Source organism: Pelodiscus sinensis, chromosome 1, assembly GCF_049634645.1.
Source record: "Pelodiscus sinensis isolate JC-2024 chromosome 1, ASM4963464v1, whole genome shotgun sequence".
Classification (NCBI taxonomy): Eukaryota; Metazoa; Chordata; order Testudines; family Trionychidae; genus Pelodiscus; species Pelodiscus sinensis.
This window is the reverse complement of record NC_134711.1, coordinates 1,744,134-1,754,194: the sequence shown is the minus strand read 5'-3', so window position 1 is coordinate 1,754,194 and position 10,061 is coordinate 1,744,134. Positions and strand designations below refer to the sequence as shown.

The 10,061-nt window shown below is 56.5% G+C and overlaps 1 protein-coding gene across 1 annotated transcript; it reads right to left on the bottom strand.

The window, feature by feature from the left end:
- Positions 1-3,768: 3,768 nt before the first annotated feature.
- On the bottom strand, positions 3,769-9,824 carry LOC142827859 (C-type lectin-like). The gene is made up of 5 exons (XM_075924023.1): positions 9,758-9,824; positions 6,838-6,971; positions 6,446-6,583; positions 4,985-5,099; positions 3,769-4,028 (listed from the first exon to the last, which is right to left on the bottom strand). The coding sequence occupies exons 1-5, from the start codon at positions 9,822-9,824 to the stop codon at positions 3,934-3,936; spliced, it is 549 nt and encodes a 182-aa protein (XP_075780138.1). The 3' UTR covers positions 3,769-3,933.
- Positions 9,825-10,061: the final 237 nt, after the last annotated feature.

The following is a 10,061-nucleotide window of genomic DNA, read 5'->3' as shown; positions in this document are numbered from 1 at the left end:
TTCACGGTTCCCATGGGGGACTTTAATCCCCCTGACATCTGTTGGGAGACCAATAGAGCCGGACACAGACAATCCAGGAAGTGTTTGGGGAATGTTGGAATCCATTTGGAATGGACTCTCATGGCCTTCTTATTAATAAACTAGGGAAATGCAACCTAGATGGGGCTGTTATAAGGTGAATGAAAAGTTCTCAATGGTTCACAGTAATGTCAGGCAGGACTAAAGCGTGGGGTCTGTAGGGGTCAGTTTTGGGACCGGTTCTGTTCAGTATCTTCATCAATGATTTAGATGCTAGCCTAGAGCAGGGGTGAGGTATGGACCTGGATCTGGATCTGGTCCCTGGGATTGTGGAATCTCTACCGCTGGGTGGGGATATTTAAGAGCAGGTTAGACATCTCTAGATCACACCCTCTTTTTGATTTTTGAAAAACTCTCACGCCCCTTCCCCCCAACAGCAAAACTTGTTGAGCAAAAAAAAAAAAAAGGAACTGACCGTGGCAGCAAAACGTGATGGGGGGGGGGGGGGTTGCCTCGCGCCCCCCTTGGAATTTCTTCACGCCCCCCTCAGTTTGGGAACCCATGGTCTAGATGGTGCTTGGCCCTGCCGTGAGGGCAGGGGACTGGACTCGATGGTCTCTCAAGGTCCCTTCCAGTCTTAGGGGTCTATGATTTTTTTAATTCTTGCCAGATTCTGTGAGCAAGTCCTGCCTCTCGCTCAAAGTCCGTCTGTGCTTTATATCAGCAAAACTTAGAGTTCTACATTGGCCACGTCTCAGGCCTCATACCAAGCCTCTGATGCAAGGGCTTACATCTCAGGCTTTTGTCCTGCTACAGCAGTGTTCCTTAAACTGTGTTCCAGGGCACAGCCATGTGCTGCGAGGTAGTTGGAGGTGTGTCATGGATGGGTGGGTGGGTGGAGTCTTTTTTCCCCCCCAAGTGGCCTGGAGAACACCCCCGAGGATCCAGCTGTGGCCCTTTTCCCAGCCCAGTTGGCAGCGGCTCCCTCTGCATTTCCCTCCTCCATGAGCTCCAGCTGCTGCCTGGATCTCGGGGTCCCCTGGTGAGCTGTGAGGCACAAGACACCCCCCAGTGCAGTGTGGGGCCCAGAGCTGCTCCAGCTCTGATCCACCTGGGGCCCTCGCAGCCCGAGATGGACCATGGGCATGTGGGGGTGCAGCGCCACCTACTGGCTGTCAGAAGGAATCATAGAATTATAGAATACTAGGACTGGAAGGGAACTTGAGAGATCCTCCAGTCCTGTCCAATGCCCTCATGGCAGGACCAAGGATCACCTAGATCACGGGTTGGCAACCTTTCCGAAGTGGCGTGCCAAGATTTAACCCTCCTGCCCTGGGCCATGCCGCTCTCCTGGGGAGTAGCTCTCTCCACCATGCACCCCGTGGACCACCTGGGTCAATGCAAACATTTCCGCAGACTACCGGTTGCTAATGGAAACTCACCGTTAATTACATAAAGACACCCGAGACATTTTGCTGGTGCTGCAGCTGGGGAGAACGGTTTAATTTAAATGATTAAACAGATTATGCATGTTAACTCTCATGTTAGTTTATCAAATTTCATTTTTGCTCTTTATGTCCAGTGCAAAAGGTTTCAATGTTTTCTTCTTTTATGGCAGGGATGGGGAACCTTTTATGGGTTGAGGGCCATTGACCCAGGGAACAATCAGCAAAAAAAAAATCCTCCCAAAACCCCCAACCCTCACTGATGTGGCCCCCAATTGAGACATCTGTAGCCAGACATGAACCCCATCTTGTCCCCCTCCCCCAGAGAGCAAGAGAAAGGCAGTCAGCCTTTGATGCCCTGGGAACACAGGTGTGCTGCCTGTCCCTGACTCTACCATAAACAGAAACCGGACAGTAAATGGGCTAGCTGACGACCCGGGATTTCCCACTGCCCTGATGGCTAGTACCAGTAATTGACATGCCCGCACTGTCCCAGGAGAGGAATCTTCGCCCATCACATACCAGAGGTGCCCATTGTCTGCATTTTCCCAGGTGTGAATTATGCTTTGCACCCTTCCTGGGAAACTTGGTGTTCAAAGCCATTTTTCCTAATTGGCCACTTGAGACCAGGAAGAAGCCTACGTGACCCAAGGGGTATAAAGAGGGTTTAGTAGCCCACCCCATTTGAGCTCCAATCATCTACAACTGCTGGCAGGTATTGATTGACTCCCAAGGTCTGTGGGACACCCAACCTCGCCCTACTTCTTCCCGAGGGATTGAGAGAAAGACACTTGCCACGCCAAGTCTGGAACGCAGGGGTGAGAATATACCTGCTAGGTGTCTGTTTTGCATGCATTTAATAAGAGCTCAGAGAACCAAAAGGGTTTCCTGGTACCTGTAAGTGACTTATTAGTGTAATTTCTGTCCTTTGTAGTGGCTGTGTTATCTGTAACACAGTAGTAGCATTTAACAGCTAAGTTTACCCTTTAACAATAAAATAACTGTTTAAGCTGTGACCTGACTCCTTCAGTTGCTGTAACAGAACCAAGCACAGTTTAAAAGAACTCCAGCCGGTCATAAGGGACAGATATAGGGAGAGCTTGAGCGTTGGATCGTGTTGCTTTTAGGGGGCAGATCCGCTGGGGCATCTCTCAGCCTCCCCAGGCTGCCCGCTGCAAAGGGATTGTGTATCCTAGCAGTCAAAATCTGAGCTGTAATAGGCTCTCCCTGTAAACTCTGGGGCGTCTGTCGGCCTGTTGGCTGCCTGCCGCGAAGGGATTCAGATCCTAGCGGTAAAGACACAGACGTTAAACTCCTCGGGGCGCCCGTCAGTCTCACCTAGACTGCCCACTGTGACGGGGATTTGTGTCTCAGCAGTTGAAGACTCGGGTGTAACACACACGCATGCACTGCCCTGACCATCGACTGACACGTACCAGCACCTGTTCCCTGGAATGGCTTGGCTCCTGACAGAAGCTGGGACAAACAGCTCTTAAAGGGGCCGTGACTGCATTTTTTTTGTCAACAACTTTGAGCCTAGAGTGCCTGCACCTTTATGCCTACAATGTGTGTGTGTGTGTGTGTGCATGAATATGTATATATGTGTGTGTGAATATGTGTGAAAAATAAAGTTGCCCTCCAATACCGCAGTTGGTTACCCATAACTTTCCATGGGACGGCTATTTTACTTCTGGATATGTGAGTACAATTGAGATGTGATAGTTTTTTACTTTTACTCAAGTAGTTTTCCAGGAGGGTACTTTGACTGTTACTGAGTTACATGTTTCAAAGCAGCAGAACTTTTACTCAAGTGACTTTTTTGGGTACTTTTCCCACCAGTGACTGACTGTGGCCCCCAGACTCCTTCCCACAAATCCGCTCAATTCCTCCACTTGTAATTCAGCTTCAAGGGTGAACTGTGCAGACCCGTGTGGCCTGGGACATAACTTCCAACCCGGCTACTGGAGAGATCTCACAGAGCAACAGTAAAGGGGGACGAGGGATCCAGCAGGCGTGGTTTTCAGGGTCTGGCATGCATCTACTCTGAGCCCAGGGCCTTATGATGACTCCATTACTGCTCTGGGTGGAGACCGAGTCCTGCTCCTCAGCCCAAATGCCAGATCCAACTTGCCTCCCTTGGGGGTCCCCTCCCTCCTATCCAGTGAGGTCTGGCCTCCTCAGGACCAGAGGGGGCTGGATGGACCCATCCATGCGGGGCCAGACATGGGACAGAGGCGACACACACAGACCTGCATGCTCAGGAGAGTTTATTGCTGTAGCGGCTGCAGTCATGGAAGGGGAGAGAGGGAGAGGGCAGGGGTGTAACTAGCACAGAGACACTGGGGGGAGGCAGTTTGCAGTTGGGTACCTGAGAGCTGGTCTTTCAGGGCAGGGCAGGACTGGCCCCAGATGCAGCAAAGAAGCTGAAAGTCTGGGATGTTGCCTGATTGTGCCCCAGGGGCCCGGTTCTTTACACCTCAGGTGCTGAGCTCCCCGCTGGGAGTCTGTACTTGCAAAGGTAGGGGATTTTCATTTCACATGGATCATCGTTCCAGTTCTTATAACCTAGAAGGCAAGACAGAAATCAATGGGGCGGAGGAAGGGCAAGTGGGTGGTGCCTGCCCTGGCAGTGTCCCCTCCCCCGATGGCATCGTGCAGAGAGACGACCCCGCGGCTGTGTCACCCATTCCCAGCCTCTGACAAAGTTTTTCTTATTGTCCAGCCCGAGCGTCTCTTGCTGCAATTCAAACCCTTTGCTTCTTGTCCTGCCACCAGAGGTTACTGGGGACAAGTTTTCTCCCTGCTCCTTACAACCCCCTTTCAGGTATTTGGAAGCTGCTCTCCTGCCCCCTCTCCGTCTTCTCCTCTCCACTAGGAACAAACCCCATTTTGTCAACCTTCCCTCCCAGCTCATGTGTTCGAGAAGGTTCATCAGTTTCATTGCTCTGGACCTTCTCCCGTTTGTCCATATTTTCCCTGCAATGTGCTGCCCAGAACTGGACACACTATTCCAGCTGAGGCCAATGTGGGGCAGAGCAGAGCAAAAGAATTGCTTCTCGGGTCTGGCTCCCAACACTCCGGTTCATGCCGCCCAGAAGGAGGTTTTCTGTTTTTGGCAGCCGTGTGGCACTTGTTGATGTGAAGTGATGGGATTAGAACAGCCCCTCTCCCGGACGTGTGAGCCGTGGCCAGAAAGGGGTTAAACAATCCCAGGCCAAACGGCTGGGAGTGAACTTGTCCGGGCGTGTGGGAGTAGTTGGCCAGTGACAAGTAGGACCGGCCAGGGCTGGGAGGCACATGGACGGTGAATTAGAGGGAAGACTAGTTGGATGTGGGTACTTGGACCTTAGAGATGCTACCATGGAAACAGACATTTCCTCTGTCTCAGAGATCAGCTGGGGGAGCCGGGGGAGAGGCAGGGAGACGGGACAGGAGGCCAGGCCCTGAGCGGGCTGTGTGGTGTGCACAGGGTCCTGGCAGGGCTCCTTTGCTGGAGCAGGTGTGTTTGAGCCTCTGCTTACCAGTGGTGACCAGCAGCTCAACACAGTACTCCCTGCCTTTGGCGTTGTTTGGTTCGCCGATGTTCCAAGCTTTGTAGCGATAGACGGAGCCATCTGTCCACACCCAGGTCTTGTCCTGCAGATCCAGGGGAGAAAGGTTGTGGGGTGACGGGCAGAAGAGACTCTGGTGATGCGGCACCATAGACACACCAAACCCGCATACAGCAGGGCCCTGCTCAGGCCGGGGCGAGAGCGGGGGAAGGGCCAGCCCAGAGACACGGATGTCACAGTAACGCTCAGCCCCTCAACTTTCCCTTCTGCCTCCCAAGCCCTTTGCCGACAGATGAAATCCCCGCACCAAGCTGCAGTCACTGAGGGAGTGGGGCTAGTCCCCAGTGGCCAGGGCTGGCGGGCGGGGGGGGGGGGGGGGGGGGAGCAGGGAGCTTCCTGTGCTGGTCTCAGCTGGTGGGAGCAAAATCGACGTGTGTCTGTGATGGAGACACTGGGGGTCGGGGGAGGGGACTCGGGGCCGTTTCCCTCTCGAGGGCTCAGCGCCAGCCTGGCCCCAAGGCAGCAGGACCGGGAGCTCCGGACACTCAGAGCAGGGGACAAGGGGCCGGTCACTGTAAGGGCCTGGCTCTGGCCTGGCCTCAGCGCTCGGGGGAACTAGCTGGCTTTGGGGGGCACAGAACTTGCTCCATCCAGTGCCAGGGGAGGGGGTTCACAGAGCCTCCCCCCTCCTACATGGGGCCTGGCCCAGCCTCTGCTCTGGGGTAGAGAGCCAGGGCATGAGTCTGCAGGAGTTGCCCAGGAGCCTTCCTCAGCATCTCCACCCCCGGCCCAACGCTACCCTGAGCAGGGGCAGGAAATGGATGGAGCAGAGCTCGGATGGAGATCTATGTGGTTACACAAGGGAGCTGTGATGGGCCCCTCCTGTCCCCCCTCCCCCCGAACTACCCCCACCCTCTCCCAAGGAAGTGTTCAGAGACTCAACCCTTGGGCAGGGAAAAGCGGCTGGAAAACATGGGGTGGGGGATGGGAGACAGGGAGAGGGCTCGGCATAGAGCGTTATCCAGGAGGAGGAAGGGAGGGGGATATTGGGGATGGGGGGGAGGGCTTGGCAGGGTCTGGGAGGGGGAAGGGAGGGGGCAGTAGTTGAGGAGGCAGGTGCAGGTCAAAGGTCAGCCTGAGGATCGAGGGACCAAGTCTGGGCTCTGTCTGCGGGGAGAAGCCAGAGGGGAGGGGGGGCCGGGCAGAAGAGACCCAGTAGGATGGGGATGGAAAGGGGGTGGGGGCCGGGGAGATGGGGCAGTGCAGAGGGGAGACACTGGTGCCCATGAGGGGGGAAGGGCGTAGGAGTGGGGGAGGGAGATCCTGGTAGCCACATGAAGGGGTCGTGGGGTTTGGGATGTGCCCAGCCCCTGGGAGCCAGAGCTGTGGGGCGGGGCAGCTGCCAGAGGTGAAGCTGGGCCGGGCACTCACCTTGTTGGGGTCATGGAGTCCGATCCAGACGAGCTCCGTGGACGTCGATTCGCTGAGGTATTGATCCACTACGTCCCTTTCTGCGTCACTGAGGATGGAGGCCAGATGGGCCCCGGGATGGTGATTCTGACACTTCACCTGCAGCAGGGACATGGGCCAGGCCTGTCACCCTGCGGGAGGATGCTCATTGCCCCGGTGTGGGGTCCTGACCCAACCAGCTGCAGCGGCAACTGAGAGGAGAGAGAGTCCCTTCTCGGACCTTGTTCCTGAGCCCCACTCCAGACGATTCAGTTCACCCGCCCCCCGCCCACCTCTTCAACCCCCGCCCCCGGGGCAGTCACCAAACCCACTAACCTGCCCCACCCCCTGGATCCTGGAGAAGAGCCTCCTACCTCAGCCGCTGACCAGGTCAACTTCTCAGAGAAGAACCTGTAGCAGTGGTTTCTGTAGCGGAACCAGCCATTGCGACAGGCTGTGGCCTTTATCCCCGGTCCAGTCCAGAGAGAGCGCTCACCTCGGGGAGAGGCTGTTGTGGAGGTGAGAGAGGGAGGAGAGCTGTCAGTAGCTGCCCATGTAGCTTCCCCAGACTTCCGAAAACGCTGTAAAACATTGTCCTCTCCCAAAAGAATGAGCATCGGCAGAAAGGGGCCGTCCTTAGGCGTAGGCAGAATAGGCAATTGCCTGGGGCACCAGTCTTTCTGGGGTACTGCTCTGCCGGGATGGACGGGAAGCATAGGCGAGGAGGCTGGCAAGCTGACCCCGGCTGGGAAAGGTACTGGGCCGGAGGAAGGAAAAGCAGGCACGGCCGCGAGAGGCACGAGCATGTGCCATCAACCCGGGCAGCAGCGGATGGGCAGAGCCAGGGCTTTGCCAGGGGCAGAGTCACGCGTGGCGCACCAGAGGAGGTGGTGCCACGTCGGCGTGACGTTGCGGCGCCGTTTTTTAAAACGGCCAGCCACGGATCGTGGAATAAGGCGGAAGGAGTCGCGCCAAGCGGGGTGTGGGGCTGCGAATGCCGAGTGGCCCAACTCCAGGTCCAGCACGTGGTCTGGAGCCTGGGATGCAGGGACTTCTGGGCCCTATCGCAGCAGACTCCAGCCCTGCAATCTGGAAGGCAAAAGGGAGGGGAGGGGAGGGGAGGGGAGGGGAGGGGAGGGGAAGAGTGCGGGAAAAATAGGGGGAAGGGGTGGCAGAGGAAGGTGCTTTTGCTGTTGGGAGGGGGAGCCGGTCAGGAGAAGAAAGGGGAAGGAACCAAGGGACAGGGTGGAGGAGAGACAAATGCCAGGACGGGGGCAAGTGCAGACAATGAGGAAAAGGGCAGGAGGGAAGGTGTCAGTGGGAGGGGGACAGGGTGATGCTGGGAGAGGAGAGGGTAAGGGCATTGCAAGCTGGAGGGGGAGGTGCTGGGAGAAGGCTTGAAAGAAGGGATGGGCATGAGGAAGGCGGGGATGGAGCAAGGCATGTGTGAGGGTACAGGGGCATGAGAGGAACAGGGGCAGAGGGTGGTGAGGGGGTGGGCATCAGGGAAAAAGAGGGCAAAGGGCACAGGGGCAGTAAGGGAAGGGGGAGACACCAGGAGGGTGCAGGGCTAAGGGAACGTGCGGGTGCCAGGAGATTCTGGGGGTGAAGCAGAAGGGCAGAGTCCTGCAGGGGAGGGACCAGCACCAGAGGAGAGAGGCAGGGCAGGTGTGTAGAGGGAGGTGTTATGAGAAGGGATGAGGACGGGTAGCTTGCATGATCAGAGTGGGGCTACTGGAGGAGTGGGCACAGGGGGGAGAGAAGGGCTGGTGGAGGGGGCCAGGTCTCAGGAAGGCTGAGGGCAGTGAGGAGGGCAGGAGTCTGAGTCAGGACAGCAGAGGAGGGTGAGGGGTTGGGGGGTGGCAGGCACCAGGGGAGCTGGTGGAGCAAGGGGAGGAGACGTGGCAGCAGAGGGAAGAGGCAGAGGTTTATAAGATATTTATTAATAACTTGGGGTGTGTCTAGATTACATGGCTCCGTCAACAGAGCCAAGTAGATGAGGCAGGGCAACAAAGGAAAATGAAGTGACGATTTCAATAATAGCTGCTTCATTTAAATCAAAATGAACCCTTCATTGGCAGATCCTTCATGTGAGATGACGCTTACAGGATCTGCCGACGAAGGGATCTGGGGTCGGCTGATCCCCGTCTAGACTGCTGCGCTGTGCCGACAAACAGCTGATCGGCACAGCGCGGCGGCCATTTTGATTTAAATGAAGCGGCAATTATTTAAATCGCCGCTTCATTTCCCTTTTTAGAGTAAACTAATCGACATGGCCCCACCGACGGAGCCAGGTAGTTTATTCGTACCTTTGGGTGCCACGGTGGCACATCCAAACAAGCCCCATGAACTCAGTGCTGGTGCACAACACAAAATTCATTCTGCCCATGGGAGGAAACTCTTAGAGGGCACACTGCCCCCAGCCGCCCCGCCCCCGAGTTAATGTCCCACACATTGGGGTTAATGCAATTGCAGGATAGTAGCATGAGGGAGAGTTTATGGGGGCCAAACTAATCCCTGTTGGCAGGAATATGGTGGGAAGAGTCCTTAGAGGGAGATCACATGACACCTTTTACTGTTGGTCATGTGTCCATCTTGCCCCGAGAGCGTTGCCTCCAGAGGCGTGGCCAATGGGGGCCAGGGGCGTGGTGCACAGGGGTCAGGGGCGTGGCTACTGGGGGTCAAAGAGTAAATTTTTTAAAAATTCTTTGGTGCACACCCTAATGAAATGTGCTGCGCACACCTATGCCGGGAAGCCGTGGCACACGGAACAGCAGGGCTGGGCCCTAGACAGAGCCGAATGTGCCGCCTGCAGCACAGTCTGAGGGACGGGATTGGCTGCTGGGGTCTCTGGAAAGGGGTGGGGGTAAGGGTGGAAGAGCAAGTCAGGCATACGGGCACCGGTTTAATAATCCCTCCTAGGGCACCGTAAATACTAAGGACGGCCCTGGGCAGAAATATCGATGGAATTTAACGACGATTATGTTAATAAGCTCAGAACTGGCCGGTGAGGGCTCATGGGAGGAAAGTCGAGGAGAAAAGGGAGTTCCTCAGAGCTGGCCGTGTCTCCAAGAGACGATATTAAAGGTGCAACGGCGCATTCTCCCCACGCAGGGGCTGAGCTCTGGCCGGGGTCTGGGTCGATGGGTCGGGTGGGGCAGGGGCTATGGGGACCCAGCTCTGATGGCTGCTCCCCCACAGTGGGGCTGGGCCCCCTGGGTGAAATGACTTCACGTCCCATCGGGACAAACAGAGCCTGGGGTGTCCAGGCCGAGGGGCTGGGCAGGGACTCACCTTCCAGCGAGGGGTTAAAGATCAGGCAGCCGAGGACGCAGAGGATGAAGAAGGCGACTGGGCCCATCGTCTCGCTTCCCTGGGGAGAAAACACACAAGGGGGATGGGCGGGGGAGCCTGACACCCCTGGAAAAACTCCACCCCCCCATGGGGCATTTCCCGGGAAGGGTTCTGGGGGGGGCTGTGCACTAAGGAGCCTGGCCAGGCTGAAGGGCCCCAGAGGGATCCCAGCCCCCAGCCTCAGGGTCCCTGCTCAGAGCCCGTCTCCCTGGCTCCAAAGGGCCCTTTGGTTCTCCCCCTCGCT